At 42.0% G+C, this 18,476-nt stretch overlaps 2 protein-coding genes across 2 annotated transcripts; both read right to left on the bottom strand.

Annotated features, from left to right (window-relative positions):
* Positions 1–382: 382 nt before the first annotated feature.
* On the bottom strand, positions 383–6,215 carry LOC125903177 (peroxisomal N(1)-acetyl-spermine/spermidine oxidase-like). The gene is made up of 10 exons (XM_049599929.1): positions 5,992–6,215; positions 5,344–5,520; positions 4,781–4,911; positions 4,433–4,620; positions 2,894–3,075; positions 2,172–2,341; positions 1,708–1,793; positions 1,485–1,597; positions 1,176–1,330; positions 383–1,079 (listed from the first exon to the last, which is right to left on the bottom strand). Exons 1-10 carry the CDS (start codon positions 6,143–6,145, stop codon positions 927–929), a joined length of 1,509 nt encoding a protein of 502 aa, XP_049455886.1. The 5' UTR covers positions 6,146–6,215; the 3' UTR covers positions 383–926.
* A 1,296-nt stretch (positions 6,216–7,511) lies between these two features.
* On the bottom strand, positions 7,512–14,383 carry LOC125903180 (peroxisomal N(1)-acetyl-spermine/spermidine oxidase-like). The gene is made up of 10 exons (XM_049599933.1): positions 14,230–14,383; positions 13,102–13,278; positions 12,117–12,241; positions 11,771–11,958; positions 11,412–11,593; positions 9,907–10,076; positions 8,968–9,053; positions 8,745–8,857; positions 8,443–8,588; positions 7,512–7,687 (listed from the first exon to the last, which is right to left on the bottom strand). Exons 1-10 carry the CDS (start codon positions 14,381–14,383, stop codon positions 7,547–7,549), a joined length of 1,482 nt encoding a protein of 493 aa, XP_049455890.1. The 3' UTR covers positions 7,512–7,546.
* Positions 14,384–18,476: the final 4,093 nt, after the last annotated feature.

Genomic DNA, 18,476 nt, shown 5'->3' with positions numbered 1-18,476 from the left:
CCGGATAAAAACCATACAACCATACTGTGTAGTATGCCAGAAAAAAAATTAGTACGTCCCAATACATATGCTGCTATGGCAAATACAGTATGCCAAAAATACCAGTATGTTCCATTCCATATTTTATACAGTTTATGGTTCCATTACATCTGGTCGGATTTTGCAGAATGCAAGCCAGCATGCTTTTCTGGCTATTCTGACCAGTGGGTTAAAGTAGTAAAATAACAACAACAGAGCTCTCAGGTTGACCTCCATCTCTGGTGAGCTCGGTGAATAATAATAATAATAATAATGATAATAATAATGCTGATAATAATAATATTAATAAAAACAATAAAATAATGATTATTTTGAATATTTAGGAATCAATTAACTCAATGACTTAAGACAGAACTGTAAAAATAGTTTATTGAGAAATGTCTTATTTATCAATAGAATCTGATGGTTGATTACAATCAATGGACAGAGAATAATGAGATCAGCAAAGCAGAAAGTTGAAAACAGCATGGAGTTCAATCACTATTATAACAAGACAATGAAAATCTTATAACTGCATTGATTTTTTTCAGTTGAAAAGCAATATATATGGGTATTTAATAGAGTTGTTGACTGATTCAGGTCCAAACTTGACATTTGAGTGCAAAGTTTTGAGTGCCAAGTGGGCAGCTTTCGTCATCCACCAAGCCCACATTTGCCACCCTCTCACCAACTGCCCAAAAAAGGAAAGAACTGTGCACTGAACAGCATAAGGTCAGCAGTATCACACGTCACTGGCTGGGGCACTTTATACATTGCACTGACTGCATTAAATAAACAGCAGCTCTCACACCATCCTCCAAATCAACTCTGAGATCATAGTATGAATAAGATAAAAATTTTGGCTATAAATCTGATAAATCTCTTTTCATCACAGCAGTGCAGTTCTTTTAAAGCTTTGATCTGAGCGGCTCAGGTGCACGCATGGAAGAGTAGTGAGAGATGAGTCTGTCAGCCTCTCTCCACCCAGTGAGAAGAGCTCCATGGACGGTGGAGTAGTAGTATGGATGAGTAGCCTCTCCAGCAAACAGCACCTGCAGAGGCTGAGACAGATCAAAGGTTACAGTACAGAGTCTTACACCTTGGTTAATTATTTCTGAGTTGGTGTGTGTTTGTGTTTGGAAATGTACAGTAGGTACCTGTGACTGTGATCCCTTTGTAGGCAGGGGCTCCCTCATGTTCTCCAGGTCCTGCGCTGAACAGCCTATTCCTGGGTGAGAGTACGATCCACATGTCCAGGGGTCATGAAACCACTGGGAGCGCAGGACTCTCCTCGGGGTGATGGTAGGATTTCCTAAATACACAGAGTTAGTCTGCGAGTGCTGACAAAGATCTAAAATGACCAGGGCTCAGAAACATTTTTAGAAAATATAAAGATCCTGCTGAGGATGATTCACTCTGAATGGAGGAGAAGTGTATCCTGATGCATGCGACTTATTTAGATTCACCTGTAAATCTGCGGATGAGTTGTGTGATGGTGTGTGTGACCTCCTGTTCAGACAGTGTCTCCATATACTCTGACTCATGCCCAGCAATCCAGCCGCACAGAACATGGCCATACCTGAAAGGTAAACCAAAAACATGACTGCCTTCCTAATCAATGTATTCACCAGTTATTTTCCATTAAATACAACATGAACAAGGCAAGCAGCAGCATTTGTGGTTGCTGACCTCTCAGTGGGTTTCAGCACAGTGAAGCCAAACAACTTCTTCATCCAGGACCTTTGCACATCTGGCACCTGGTCCACCATGACATCCTGAATCATGACAAGAGATGACACAGATCAGTTCAAATGATCCTGTCTGTTTGATTGTGTTTTGCTAACTAATTGCAGAAACATAAAACATTTTTGGGATGCATGTGGGTGGAGAATAAGACCAAATAGTATGGTCGTGGACCGCACCAGAGACTCCGACTTGAGCCAAACCAGCCTCAAACTCAGACCCTTGATCTCTTTCAACAAGCCTTGGTGATTCCTCATCCTTTGATTGCTTTAAAAATAATTGAAATACTCTTTGCAAAGGCTTTATCCACATCAAAATTTACATTATTTAGTATTGTTTTTTTTTTTTTAAATTAAATTTCAAGTGTAACTTAATCCAGAGTGTATTACACCTTTATATACATGTCTTACCTCATCTTCCCACACCAGGTAGATGACCTCACAGTCAGCATCCCACCACGGTGAATCAAACTCCACAAATATTTTATTATTTGTTCCAAAACCAAGTCTCCGGACAGAGTGTAGCTTGTGCAGAGGGAGCGGAGGACGAAACAGGGTTGAATGGTGCTTCTTCAGGTATCCTGAACAAACAGAGCAAACCAGAACAAGTTATGTTATGCTACGTTATGCAGTATAGGGCTGCATCTACCTGTTATTTTTATTGTCTATTAATCTGTTGATTATTATTTTCTCGAATAATCTTTGTCAGAAAATGGTGAAAAATTTCTCAAAGCTCAAGATTACATCATCAAGTGTCTTATTTTGTGCACAACCCAAAGATATTCAGTAAACTGTTAACTCACTATTAAGATGCTGGAGATTTTGATTTTTTCTTTGTCTTAAAACGTTACTCAAAGCAATATATCGATTATCAAATTAGTTGGTGATTGATTAAACAGTTGACCACTAATCGATTAATGCATTAATGGTTGCAACTCTAGTTCAGTACTGAATAGCTTGATCTCTGATTAAAACTACATCAGAAATGCACATTTCATAAACACATCAAAAGCAGCAGAAAACAGTATATCATGTTTAACTGAAGTTAGTGACAGGATTTAGTAATTAAAATGTTTATATTAGAAACAGAAACTAAAATGTTTAAGTATTTGAATACACATGTCTGATTCTACCTAGAGGTATTGTGACAATCACATGATCAGCAGCAACCTTCTCCCCATCATCACACTCGATCATCACAGGGCTCTCTCTCTTCTCTGAGTTGTTCCAGTGGACACAGCGAACAGGCTGATTGTAGGTCACCAAATCACTGGGGAGCTCCGACATCAAGTTCTTGATCAGACCTTCATAGCCACTGCATAAGAAAGAAAATGATGTTTCAGTCAGTTAGATATGGGGCGTCGGTAGCCTAGTGGATAGTGCCAGCACCCCATGTACAGAGGCATAGCCTCACTGCAGCGAAATATCAAAATAATCTTAAAAAAAAAAAAAAAGTCAGTTAGACATGCACATGTATGCTGAAACAACCAGTTAATTAACTGTCTGAGTGATGTACTGCCAATATGCTGAATTCTTACAGTGTCTTCCCTGTCTGTGTCAGGTAAAACTACTGGGGCCCCCTCCTGGAGCCAGTTGTCATCCAGAGGGTCCACCACTCGCAGGGGTAGGCATTGAGATTGGGGGCATTGTCACCAGGAGACAGGCAAAGGTGGGGACATAGGCGTGCTGACCCCTGGCATCCAACTGGTTCTAGGGACATGGAACGTCATCTCTCTAGTGGCAGAAACCAGAGCTGGAACAGGAGGTGGAACAGTACCGACTAGGGGTACTGGGCTCCTAAGTATAGCACTGGCTCTGGAACCAAACTCCTGGAGGGACTGGACTTTTCAGGAGTTGCCCAGGGCGAGAGGTGCCATGTGGGTGTTAGGACACTCACAAGCCTCTGGCTGAGCATCGCTGTCTCGGAGTTCTACTGGGGGAACGTAAAGGTTGCCTTTATACGACCACAAGCTGCTGGGATGAAGTACGACTGTTGTTTGTGCTCATGCACCAAACAGCAGTTCGGAGTACTGCTGGGGGACTCCAACGTTTACGTGTGCAACAATGGAGAAACCTGGAGGAGGGTGATTGAGAGGGCCTGCCTGGCTTGAACCTGATTGGTGTTTCCTTATTGGACTTCTGTGCCAGTCACACAATGTCTGAGCGTAAGGTGATTCGAGTGTACTATAAGAGGGAGGGAGCTTGGAGAAGATTGGCTGGTCTGTCCTGTCCAAAAGAGCCTGCTGAGGTGGTTCAGCCATCTGATCAGGATGCCTGGACGCTTCCTTTTGGAGGTTTTCCAGGCATGTCTAACTTTAAGAAGGCCCTTGGGTAGACTCAAAACACATTGGAGGGATTATATATTTCATCTGGGCTGGGAGCGCCCGGAAATTGTCCAGGAGGAGCTGGAAAATGTTGCTGGGGTGAGGGATGTGTGGACTACCTTGCCTAGCCTGCTGCCACCACAACCCAGCCCCGAAGAAGTGGACGATGGATGGATGGATGGATGGATGGGCCTTTATTCTATGTCATGATTAAAAATACTTGGAGCATCCTTTGGTTGATGATCAGATAAGCTATTGCAAAACCTTTACTCATGAAATTACTAACATATATATGTAGGAAATGACAACTTAATGAAAATGATTATAGAAATAATTGTTAGTACGAACCCTGGAAATGTACAGTCCAGTCCAGGAAGAGTCTTGTATAGGCCAAAGGCACCCAGACCCACCTCATCCATGCTGTGAGTCCCGTTAACACAGCACTCCACCTTCAGCATGGTACTGATCATACACAGTCGCAGAGAACTGGTGGCTGCATCATCATCTTTCCACTTCTCTGCTGCTCGTTGTCGAGCCTGTGCAACACAACAAGCAACAAAACAAACTCCTTATTCCTGCAAGATGCAATTTATTATCAACAACATCTGAGCTGGAGTGTCACAAACATTGGTAGCTCACAAACACACTGCCACTATGATAATAAACATATTATTACAGTCACTGAGAGAAACATACCTCCGAACGTATGAAATCTCCCACACAGGCATGGGGTTCTCCTCCTTGACTCTCAAATTCTGAACTTTCATCAATTAACTCCATAAACAACTCCTGAGCAGGATAGATGTCCTCGGCATTCAGCTTCCGACCTGCACACGACCCACAGAATACTAATTAGGAAAATATCATCACACCCTACAGTAAATAATCAATGGCACTGGCTATACATGTCTCAAATTGTCATTCCAGTATTAGTTTAAGGAAACAATGCAACACTACAAAGCAAACACCTTAAAAGGAACTGACGGTTAGGAATAACACACAGGAGTAAAATACCTGATCTACCAGACTAGTTTGTGGCTTGTGTACAAGACTGCTGTGTAAACATCTGTCTGAAATCAACCAACAACTCTTTCTACAAGGGTCAGACACAATAACGTGAATATGAATATCTATCTTTTACTTATAGTGTGAGAAAGGCTGCTTCAGCTCTGTGGTACACTTTCATATTATCTCCACATTAATTCGAACTAGAGGTCAGTGGTCAATCTTAAACTATGATTTTTAAAACATCTGGCAACCTGAACTGCTGAAGACATTTGGAACCCAGGGTGGATGTCCTTCGACGTCCATGGCCTGGTTCTCTGGGGTGAGGGCCTCTGGATCCAGCAGCCCGTACTTGCGGGCCAGACAAAACACTGGGTTCTCCTCAGACGGTCCATGGATCCAGTTTGCCCCTATCTCAACAATATTATCACCTGCAGATGGAAAACATTGCGCAGAGGCAGAAAATAAAGTTATTTATTGTTTTTTTTATGTCCCCTAACATACATTTCATTGCTGTTCGTTTATAACAGGGTAATATAATGTATAACCCTTGCGTAATCAGCTCTTGTATTATCAGATAGTCACAAGTTTTACAGCGGACATCTGGTCTCAAGACAGAACAATACTTTAAAAAAAATAGGTGAGACAATGTTTGGATCTGTAAGATATAGCTCAGTGTGTCCACAGGAGGACAACATAGATTACAATAGTAGTTGCAAGACAATAAAAAGTGCCGTATGGTTCAGAGACACTGCAAAACGTATTGAGGGGTAACGGGAAAGCCATCAAAGAAATGACACTGTGACCTCAGAGGCTGCCCAAGAAAATGTATTTTTGTGATTTGGTAAAACCGATTATTATTAAGATAAACTGCAGTCAAAGTTGTAAACAGCTGCTCTCACCCAGTCTAGCGGTTTTAATTCTTCCTCCGCTCCTTGCAGTCGCTTCAAGTATCCGCACATGATGAAACCCAGCGTTAACGAGCCGCTGTGCCGCCGCTATACCTGCTATCCCGCATCCTATAATAACTATTTTAGCGTTCACATTCACAACCATACTTGCTTAACCATTACGGGCATTACGGTCCCTTGGCTTCCTGGATTAAAAGATTACCAAAGCCCAAACAAAACAAAAAAAAGTATTTTCCGGTTAGGAGTTTCAAAATAAAAGTCGTGTTTATTAGACTGGAACCGAGTAATATATAAATTAATGCATGTGGCAGAGCAAAATGGGATTTTCAGGTGAAGACTATTCCTGATTGTCTGACTTATAATCTCCTAAAAATCCACTTATAAAACGGTAAATGTCCACCTTCTTGAAAATCATAGCAGTGGCTCCTGATTGTGTGCCTTCTCACTGGAGTCACAGGAACAGCATACAAGTAGTGTGATTTATGGAAGCCTGTTCAATGATCATGTAATCCTACAATAGCATTTAAAATTTTTCACATATGTATGTGCTATTTGAGTGTAATTTTAAATTAAAATGCAATAATCCAATCACATTTTCATGTTCACATACTGCCCCGGCCAACATTTCTATGTGGAGCCCACCTGGGTAGTAAATGAGCTGAAAAATGGGTCCTACATGGGATTGTCCACAGGTTCCACAATGGCCTAACGCCAGTTGCCCACATGGGGGATTTTACCCAAGTGGGCGCCAGATAAGACGTCCATTTAAGGCCCATACCCACTTGGTACCCAGGTAGCCGTGGCATAACCCACCACTTCACTGAACTGAGCTGTTTCACTGATTTTGGTACAGTTAAATCACTTTAAGTTAGGATTCAAGTCACTTTTTTACACTTCACATAAGTATGTTAAGCCAGATTGGTGGAAACCTTGGCATGATTAAATAGTATCATATCTAAAAATCTTTTTAAAATTACCACATATTGAGCATTTCAAATTAATTCAGTACCACTTTCCCATTGTGAGAGTATTCAACAAATAAATACATCTGAGTTGTGAGTCTGGTGTCACTTAATTACACCTAGCTACAAAAATAAAGCCTGCATTTCCAAACATGAAATCACTGTTAAATGTTAGTGTTTTCATTAGGCTAACATGGCACTAACAGCATATACATTTTGTATACTTGCAAACTTTGCACTTCTGGAAAAAAAGAATATTGTTTATAATTTGACGAATCCAAATCATTACATCATCAGTTTTGAAAAAACAAACAAACAAACATAAAAATGTTATGTTAAAATGGCGATGCTGTAACATAATTTGGTATTATTACATTTTTAATCAAGTTAAGTTTTATTACATTTTCAGGCAATATCATATTTTCAGGAAATCATTTCAGTATTGAGTGCTACAGAACTTTTGTCAAATACAGTATGCAGTAGTAATCCCCAAGACTTTGTTGTGCAAAATCGGTGGAGTTCCCTCTTTTAAATCCATTAAATGAAATGTACAAGATTGTTAAATTTTGGGGATTAAAAACATTTTAAAATTTTAGATCTGGACTGATGGAGGAGTAGTGAGAGATGAGTCTGTCAGCCTCTCTCCACCCAGTGAGAAGAGCTCCGTGGACGGTGGAGTAGTAGTCTGGATGAGTAGCCTCTCCAGCAAACAGCACCTGCAGGGGCTGAAACACACCCAAGCAGTTAGAACTGTGAGCAAATGACCCTTTGCCAAGCCCCGCCCCTTTGTGATGTCCCGCTAAGCTGTCGGAGCTAGTATTGAGCCCTCCCTGAAGAAATGTTATCATAATTTTGGAAAAAACAAAAAAGTGACTTGAAAGAGAAGCAGACAGTCTGTGTTTGAAGGATATATCCAGGATGTCAAACTGACTCAGCAGCAACAACAGGTTAAAAAGACAAAGATAGTTAGAAGCTAAAGCCGAACTATAGGCTACAGATCACAGTGTAAAAGTGAACCACCACATCACTGCTGATCGCCACAGAAGACAATGAATATAAAGGGAAACTTTGCAGATGTTCATCCAGCTACATGTCATTGCAGTGTGTGCAGATTCCCTTCACTGGTTCCTGTACAGCAGGGTCGGTCTTTATTCAGCCTCATAATCACTAGTAAGCAAACGTAAGCAAAGCAAATGTGTGTATCTTCTTCAGTAGGCTGTACCTTGAGTAGCTAACTAGTTAGCCAGCCCTACAGCTTTCAGGGTTTGGTTTTGGAACAGGGAAGAGATCTCCTACCAACCTCTCCGGGTAATCAGTATCATTAATACACATACCCCAGGCACAACGTCTAGCTCAAAATCCATGAACCAGTCTGCATGTAAGGGGCGGGACTTTGCGAAGGGTCATATTTTGTGAGTTAGTGTAAATGTACTCTGTACGTGTATGTGTGTGTGTAAATAAAACATGTTTCTCTGTGTACCTGTGACCGTGATCCCAGGGGCTCCCTCATGTTCTCCAGATCCTGCGCTGAACAGCCTATTCCTGGGTGAGAGTACGCTCCACATGTCCAGGGGTCATGAAACCACTGGGAGCGCAGGACTCTCCTCGGGGTGATGGTAGGATTTCCTAAATACACAGAGTTAGTCTGCGAGTGCTGACAAAGATCTAAAATGACCAGGGCTCAGAAACATTTTTAGAAAATATAAAGATCCTGCTGAGGAAGTGATTCACTCTGAATGGAGGAGAAGTGTATCCCGATGCTCGCAAATTATTTAGACTCACCTGTAAATCTGCGGATGAGTTGTGTGATGGTGTGTGTGACCTCCTGTTCAGACAGTGTCTCCATATACTCTGACTCATGCCCAGCAATCCAGCCGCACAGAACATGGCCATACCTGAAAGGTAAACCAAAAACATTACTGCCTTCCTAATCAATGCATTCACCAGTTATTTTCCATTAAATACAACATGAACAAGGCAAGCAGCAACATTTGTGGTTGCTGACCTCTCAGTGGGTTTCAGCACAGTGAAGCCAAACAACTTCTTCATCCAGGACCTCTGCACATCTGGCACCTGGTCCACCATGACATCCTGAATCATGACAAGAGATAAAACAGATAAAATGAAATGAACAGAATCTCTGTATTATGAATGCTGATTAGACTAATTCAGGCCAGCATAAGAAGTTTCATTCTGAAAAAAATAATTTTAAATACTTTCCCTATATTTTCAAACTGTACAATGACAACAAGATGGTGAAAATCAAGGAGCTTGCATGTGTCATCCCAGTCATTAGGGTCAGCCTCATTCTGATACTGTGGCTTTTAAAAACATGCTTGTCTTTCTATGTGCACTTATACTTATCTAAGCTTGAAGCCATAAATGAGGAAATTTCAGGGGAGCAACAAAAATCACTGGACGACCCCATCACAGTGGAAGAAATTCAAACTCAAGGCTCCAGATCAGATGGTTTTCCAGGACAAATTTTTAAAGACATGTGAACGAGCTCTCACCACTCTTGTTAGACATGTATGGTTCATCTCTTAAAATGGGCTCTCTACCTCTAACACTATTATGCCTTGATCTTGATCTCATGAGATGCCAAGAAGGTGTTTGATAGGGTGAAATGGTCGTTCTTAATTAGTACTGTGGAGGCTTTTGCCTTTGGGGAGAGATTCATTTGCTGGGTGTCTCCCCTCCCCTGGTGTAAGCTATTCACCAGGATCCCTTATTCCCAGGCCATCAGATTGGCCAGGTTTCACAAGAGTCAATGCTGTATGCAGATGATATTTTAATGTTTGTAAAACAGCCTGATTAGTCGATGCCTACTTTTCCATCAAGTGGAGACTTTCTTAAGGGTTTCAGGATATGACATAAATTGGATGAAGCCACAGGCCCTCCCTCTGACATCCTATGGTATTATCTTTATTCATACATGTCTCACCTCATCCTCCCACACCAGGTAGATGACCTCACAGTCAGCATCCCACCACGGTGAATCAAACTCCAGAAAAATTTTATTGCTTGTTCCAAAACCTAGTCTCTGGATGGAGTGCAGCTTGTGTAGAGGGAGGGGAGGATGGAACAGGTCTGAATGGTGCTTCTTTAGGTATCCTGAACAAACAGAGCAAACCAGAACAAGTTGTGTTACGTTCAGTACTGAATATTATTATGTTGCTAAAGACTCAAAGCAAAAAGCCTCTTGTCACTCATGCATGTTGCTGATCTGTCTCAGGGTGCACTGACTAGCATCATTATTTTATTGTGGTACTATTCTTTAATTTTGTTGTTGCCTTTTTGGTTTTATGTCTACAGATGAGGAAGTTTATGAGAGTAAAAAACTTAATGTTTATGTGGTATGCAAAACCATATTTTGGTACCATATAAAGATGAGGAAATTTCAATCAATATTCGTGCACATGAGCTAATCAGGATCTCAAGATGCAGCCAAGGACAGGAAAGGATTCGGTTTGGGGACCTCACAATTGCAATGCTGCTTTTTGCTAATGATGTGGTTCTGTTGGCTTCATCACACTGTGACCTCCAGCAGGAACTGGGGTGGTTTGCAGCTGAGTGTGAAGCGGGTGGGATGAGTCAGCACCTCCAAATCTGAGGTCATGGTTCTCTGCCGGAAAATGGTGGATTGCCCCTTCTTGGCTGGGAGAGTTACTGCCTCAAGTGAAGGATTTCTAGCATCTCGGGGTCTTGTTCACGAGTGAGGGTTAAAAGAAGCATGAGATGGATAGGTGGTTTGGTGCCTCGTCCGTGAGGAGGGAGCTGAGCAGGATTTACTGGTCCATCTACATCCCAACCCTCACCTATGGTCAAGAGTTATAGGTAGTGACTGAAAGAATGAGATCATGGATACAAGCAGCCGAAAAGGGTCCCCTTAGAAGGGTGGCTGGCCTCAGCCTTAGAGATAGGGTGAGGAGCACAGACATCCAGATGGAGTCTGGAGTACAGGCGCTGCTCTTTTGCATTGAAAAGGGTCAGTTGAGGTGGTTCGGGCATTTGATCAGAATGCCTCATGGGCACCTCCCGTTAGAGGTCTTCCAGGCATGTCCCTCTGGTAGGAGGCCCAGAGGCAGACCCAGAATACACTGGAGGGATATCTCATCTGGCCTGGGAATGCCTTGGGGTCCGCCAGGAGGAGAGGAATGCCTGGGGGGCTTTAATTGGCCGGCTGCCTCCATAACCCGGCCCTGGATAAGCAGATGAAAATGGATGGGCAAGCTACTCTCTCTCAAAGCTAGAAACCAGAGAACCAGAGTCATAGGATATAAAGTCTGGAGTTGCTCCATAGACTCACAAATGTGAGTTTTAGCACTCTAGGTTTTGGATTTGGGAGGGGTCATTCACGTTTACTAATATATTTAGACTGCATTAGACCACAAGAATAAGTTTCGAAAGTGTGTGTAGTTCTCCGTTAATGAACATGTTTGATTCTACCTAGAGGAACTGTGACAATAGCATGATCAGCAGCAACCTTCTCCCCATCATCACACTCGATCATCACAGGGCTCTCTCTCTTCTCTGTGTTGTTCCAGTGGACACAGTGAACAGGCTGATTGTAGGTCACTAAACCACTGGGGAGCTCCGACATCAGGTTTTTGATAAGACCTTCAAAGCCACTGCATAAGAAAGAAAATTATGTTTAAGTCAGTGAGACACGCATTTGTGTCCTAAAACCACCAGTCATTAAAAATACTGAATCAGTAGGTTAGGTAGGAAATAATGACTTAATGAAATTGATTATAGAAGTAATTGTTAGTTGCTGCACTATATATAAGCAATGTTGGAGTACGAACCCTAGCAATGTACAGTCCATCCCAGGAAAAGTCTTGTATAGGCCAAAGGCATCCAGACCCACCTCATCCATGCTGTGAGCCCCGTTAATACAGCACTCCTCCTTTAACATGTTACTGATCATACACAGTCGCAGAGATCTGGTGGCTGCTTCAACATCTTTCCACTCTTCTGCTGCTCGTTGTTGAACCTGCACAAGACAACAAGCAACAACACAAACTCTTAATTCTTGCAAGATGCAATTTATTATCAACAACATCTGAGCTGGAGCGTCACAAATATTGGTAGCTTGCAAACACACTGTCAGTGTTATTGTTATTATTATTATAGTCACTGAGAGAAACGTACCTTTGAACGTATGAAATCTCCCACACAGGCCTGGGGTTCTCCTCCTTGACTCTCAAATTCTGCACACATTAACCTAATAAACAGCTCCTGAGCAGGATAGATGTCCTCAGCATTCAGTTTCTGACCTGCACACGACCCACAGAATACTCATTCATTCATTCATCTTCTAACCGCTTCATCCTCTTGAGGGTCGCGGGGGGGGGCTGGAGCCTATCCCAGCTGACATTGGGCGAGAGGCAGGGTACACCCTGGACAGGTCGCCAGACTATCGCAGGGCTGACACATAGAGACAGACAACCATTCACACTCACATTCACACCTATGGACAATTTAGAGTTACCAATTAACCTAGTCCCCAATCTGCATGTCTTTGGACTGTGGGAGGAAGCCGGAGTGCCCGGAGAGAACCCACGCTGACACGGGGAGAACATGCAAACTCTGCACAGAAGGGCTCCCATGCCCGGGATCGAACCGGCAACCCTCTTGCTGTGAGGCGAGAGTGCTAACCACCACACCACCGTGCCGCCCCCCCCACAGAATACTAATTAGGAAAATATTATCTTGTTACACTCACATGCAACAGTAAATGTTCACTGACACCTGCTATATGTGCCATGAAATATAAAAATTTCAGTTGGGTTTACTCTGCTTAAATACTGGTGGTCCATAAGAGAAGGCATGTCAAAGCCTTTTTCTTTAGAATTACAGCACCATAATGCAGTTTACTCATTTTGTTAATCTGTATTATTCAATTTTTTTTTTTACCATTGTCCTTGTACGTTGTCATTCATATGCATAGGTGGATTTCTACAAAGCACACACTTTGCGCACAGGAATAATACACAGTATTAAAATACCTAATCTACCAGACTAGTCTGTGGCTTGTGTACCAGACTGCTGTATAAACATAATCTGAAATCAACCAAAAACTCTGTTTGCAAGGGTAGGAAACAATGACATGACTGTCAATATTCATCTGAGCAACCTGAACTGCTGAAGACATTTGGAACTTTGGGGGGATATCCTTCGACGTCCGTAGCCTGGTTCTCTGGATTGAGGGCCTCTGGATCCAGCAGCCCGTACTTGCGGGCCAGACAAAACACTGGGTTCTCCTCAGACGGTCCATGGATCCAGTTTGCCCCTACCTCAACAATATTATCACCTGCAGATGGAAAACATTGTGCAGTGGCAGAAAATAAAGTATCATTATTAAAATGGGATATGACTGGTTATTTTAGAGAAACAACATTTGCTAAGTCATCTCTTGCATCTATCAGTTAGTCACATGATTTACAGCAGACACAGCTAGTTCTGGTCTCAAACAAACAATACATTTTTGAAATTAGGTGTGACGGTACTGTAAAATCTGTCTCAGTACAGAATCCCATTTTCCACAGAAACACAGGTTGAATAGTAGCTGTAAAACGATGCAAGGTTGTAACAAATACATCATATTATAATACATCAGCCCTGCTCTATAGATCACAGGGAATGTCAAAAAGGGGAAACATGGGACTGAGAACAGAGGACCCGCATGTGCAGAGAACCCACAAAGATACTTGAATAAATAGCCGTCGATGCAGAAAGGGCCCTTATTGCTGGTGTACAGGGTCCAGAATTATGTTCTATGCTCCTGCCTGAGAGGGACTGGCATAGAATTTAATAAAAAATAGATAGTGGGTGCCAAGATGGCGCCTATTCATTCCTGCCGGTCCTGCCCACGTTGTGATTATGTCACAGATTTTTAAGTCGCTTTTCTCTGCTTGAGGAAAGTTCTACGTATAAAAACATCCCATTGCTAAAAAATTCAGAATATAAAGATTCATTATTGACCTGGTTTACAGTTTAAGGTGTTCTGTCAACAGTTTTACAGATGTCTCTTTTTTCATGGTGTTCTATGGGGACAATACTTTCTGGGCCGCAGGGGAATTTCTGCTATAGTACAGCGAGTGACTAGGCTGAGCGGCTTTCCTATCGGGGCCTGGGGATTGGAAAGGTGGTTAAAAACTGCTGTGGAATTTAAGACTCCAGAAGAAAATATATTTAAGTGATTAGGTAAAACTGACTGAAAGAGAAAGTGCAGTAGTTGTAGTTGCTGTACATTGTTACTCACCCAGTCTACCAGTTTTTATTCTTCCTCCACTTCTTGCAGTTGCTTCAAGTATCCGCACACGTCGAAATCCAGCATTGACAAGTCGGTGTGCCGCTGCTATACCTGATATTCCACATCCTATTATAAATATTCTAGCGTTCACACTCAGAGCCATAGATAGGTTTGTACTAAAGCATACAGTTTACTATGCTGACAGCTGAAAACACTGTAGCAAGGTAGACTGAGTGATTGCACCTCAGATGACTGAAGCACTCCCTGGAGTGCAGGACTAACCTTGAGGTGATGGGAGAGTTTATGAGTCCACGACTGCTGACAGAGATCATTCCAAAAATGACCAAGGCTCAAAAACACTTTTGGAAAACAAAATGTGATCCGGTGATTGAATTCAAAATTATGCCCAATTCAGTCAAAATTCTAACTTTTATAACAGAAAATGTGATACAGTAAATTCAGTATCTCATTTTGATTTAGAGAATCAAAAGATTTACTTGCAATTTTAACACCACACATAAAAGTTATTACTTCATTTTTAATCTCAAAAATGTTAATTACATTGAGTGATTATGGTTTTGTTAGTCCTCACAGTCCACACATGCCAAAAATGTGCTTCTGCAGTGTTACCTAACTAAGTTAACAAGTAACTGGATCAATATTTGCCTGGAACATCCTGAACCATTAGCCCATGGGACGTCTGGGGGGGGACATTTAGACTTCCTGTCTAAAATGTTTACTTGGCTACAAACTGCAGACTAACAAAACTTCACAAGTTGCATTACTGGTTCAAAATGGTTCCGAAATTAAAGTTGTTCACACATTACCAAGCCGTCATCTAGACATCCATGGTAGGCACACTAAGTAAATACACTTTCTGCAATGCAATTAAGAAGCAGAAAAGTGCACTTAGATGTCTTAGTAGAGTGCAGATCTCCACTCTGCAGAGATCAAGACTTTTAATTCTAGCAAATGTGGCACAACACGTTTCAGGAGCGTTCCAGAAGCTCATAAAAATAACTGTGTTGTCTGTTCTTGATGAAGGATTAATGTGTTATTAATAACTAAAACACAGCCACAAATCTTTGATCCAAGCATGGCATTTATAACTGGACTTTGAATGGTGTTAACTCTGTTTGTGTGCTGTATAACTGAACTTTGAATGGTATTAACTCTGTTTGCGTGCTGTATTTGCCACTGTGTCTCTTGTCTGCACCTTGCTACCTTTGTAAAAATCCTTGACCTCACCTGAGTGCTGTGGGGGGTATACGTCCCAAACACAGAAAATAAGAAGAAACTAGAATTACTGCCTTGTGGTTGTTTACCTCAGTGAACCCGTCAACTTGCAGTTACAGTTTACATCCATGTCTGTGCCATGGATATTTCATACACATTCTCCCACTGGCAGTACAGAAGATCTTTACAGTCAGTACAGTTTCAAGGTCGACACCTAAGATCAGTGTCACCAACTTAGTATTTGTTTCTGAGTTATGAGGTTAAGTAATGGCCAGAAAAATATTTTTGCTGAATATTATGATGTCAAAGTCAAGTTGACCTTTGACCTTTTGGATGAAAAATGTAATGACTTCATCTTTTTTTTTTTCTTTTTCATTTTATCCTGTTAGACATTTGTGTGAAATTTTGTCATAATTAGCATATGATATTTTGGGCTTTGGCTAAAAACATGTTTTTTGAGGTCACAGTGACCTTGACCTTTAACCACCAAATCTAATTAGTTCATTCTTGAGTCCAAGTGGACGTTTGTGCCAGATTTGAGGTCAATTCCTGAAGGCCTTATTGGGATATTCATTTATGAAATGAGACGGATGCAAGGTCCTAGTGACCTTTGACTTTTGACCAACAAATTCTTATCAGTTCATCCTTGACTCACAGTGGATACTTCAGTGGAATGAGATGGACGCAAGGTCATAGTGACTTTTGACCATCAAATTCTAATCAGTTCATCCTTGTGTTAAAGTTGATGTTTGAGCCAAATTAAAAAATAGTTCCCTCAAAGGGTTTCTTCAGACATCAAAAATGAGATAGACGAGGTCAGAGTAACCTTGACCTTTGACCTATGACCACCAAAATCTAATCAGTCCATCTATACGTCCAAATGGCCATTTGTGCCAAATCTGAAGAGTGGAGGAGGTCATATAATATTTTAACATTGATCATAACATTTTAAAAGAGACAGCTTTGTTAACAGTGGTGGTTTGTGTAGCCATTGTAAACATCCCAACATGTGGATGGAGAATTCTTCTCACTATATTACTGATTAGCTCTGTTCCACCATTATTTAAACTTCAAGGATAAAGGTTCAAGGTCCATTTATTTTCATTCCTGCATGGGGTACATGAGAGAACGAAATTAGGCGCTCAAGGCCCAGTGAGAGCACAATAAATAAAAAGAGGGGTAAAAAGAGGGGCAAAGAAAAAAACACATAGTTAAACTATAAATAAGGAAGTGACAGTCAATTTATGCAGCATAGTCAGCTCAGCTTGTGGGCTATGTATTATTCAGAAGTCTGACTGTCTCAGGAAAGAAACTGGATCTGAGGCGTGAGGTCCTTGCTTTAATACTGCTCAGTCTTCTGTCTGAGGGCAGTGGGGTGAACAGGTCATGTTCATGGTGTGTTGGGTCCTCGTTGATGTTAGAGGCCCTGCTCCTGCAGAGGCTGACATAAATGTCTCTGATGGGTGCAAATTTGCAGCCGGTGATCCTCTCAGTGGATTTCACCACCCGCTGCAGAGCTTTCTTGTCCACTGCAGTGCAGTTGCCATACCATACAGTAACGGCCTGGGTCAGGACACTCTCCACTGCACATCTGTAGAAGGCAACAAGGGCGGGGGACCCAAGGCCAGCATGCTTTCATTTCCTTAGAAAGTAAAGGCATTGGTGGGCCTTCTTTACCACACAGGCTGTGTTGGCAGACCAGGTGAAGTTGTCTGTAATGTGTAGTCCCAGATACTTGAAGCTGGGGACTACCTGTACAGCTTCACCTGCAATATGAAGGGCAGGGTAGGGGGGTGGCTGCTCCTCCTAAAGTCGATAATCAGCTCTTTGGTCTTCGCCACATTTATGCGAGGTTTGCTCTGCACCAGACCTCCAGTTGCTGCACCTCCTGCCTGTACTCTGTCTCATCATTGTGGGATATTAGTCCCACAACCGCGGTGTCATCTGCGAACTTGACAATATGACAGCTTGGGTACCCTGCCGAGCAGTGGTATGTCAACAGTGTGTACAGCAGGGGGCTCAATACACAGCCCTGGGGGGAACCGGTGTTGAGGGTGGTGGGTGAGGATGTGCTGCTATGGATCCTAACAGTCTGCGTCCTGTTAGTCAGGAAATCCAGCACCCACGGTTTCTTGCTTGATTTACATTACACTGCCTTCATGATCTCCAGTGGTACTGCTATGTTTTGTCCAACATCATCCCAACCAAATCCCAAGAGGTCTAGACGGTGGTGGTGGTAAAGGTGGTGAAGATGAGATGTCAGGAAGATGGAGAAGTGCTGATGATCTGGATGAGTAGAGGAATGAGCCTTTGCTTGAGCTTGTCCTGGACTCTGGATATAATGACTGGAGGTGAACAGGGTGGAGGAGGGCACTACAGCTTGAAATAAATTGACGGCTGACAGCAGCAGAAGAGAGAGCAGGTTTAAAATTTTGCAGTAGCATCTTGATTGGCTGATGGAGATCGTGGCAAAGTTTCATTGGATAACTAGAAGAGTGAATACCCATAGTCAGCTGATAAGAGGAAGCAGTGGGGGTGGGATGGAGAGAATTGTGAATGGATGAGCACAAAGAAAGTCTTCCTGATTACAGCACATAAAATCCCAAATCTGAAAACTGTAATTATAAAACCATACACTGTAGATGTATTTGTAAATACAGTCTATGTACAAAACATGAAACAAATGTCATATCTTGAGCTGAGTTTAGAGAGCACCAAAATCATCTACCCACTCTAAGGCAAATCAAATGTGATTAAAACAGCTGCTGTAAAACTTAAGTAGTTCAACATTTTGGGAAACATGCTTATTCTCTTTCTGTCTGTGTGAGTTTTCATGTTTTGCTTTCACCCACAGAGACAAAAAAACAACAAAACAGGATCTTGTCTTGCCAAAATATATAGGCTATAGCAGAGCTTCTAAACTATGGAACAATCTCCCATCTGAGATAAGAAACAATAAAATCTATCACACCTTCAAACAAAAGCTCAGGACCTGTTTTTTGGACAATCAGACATGTGAA

Source organism: Epinephelus fuscoguttatus, linkage group LG16 (genome assembly GCF_011397635.1).
Source record: "Epinephelus fuscoguttatus linkage group LG16, E.fuscoguttatus.final_Chr_v1".
Taxonomy (NCBI): Eukaryota; Metazoa; Chordata; class Actinopteri; order Perciformes; family Serranidae; genus Epinephelus; species Epinephelus fuscoguttatus.
Note: the sequence above shows the minus strand (reverse complement) of the source record. Positions and strands in the feature narration are given on the sequence as shown.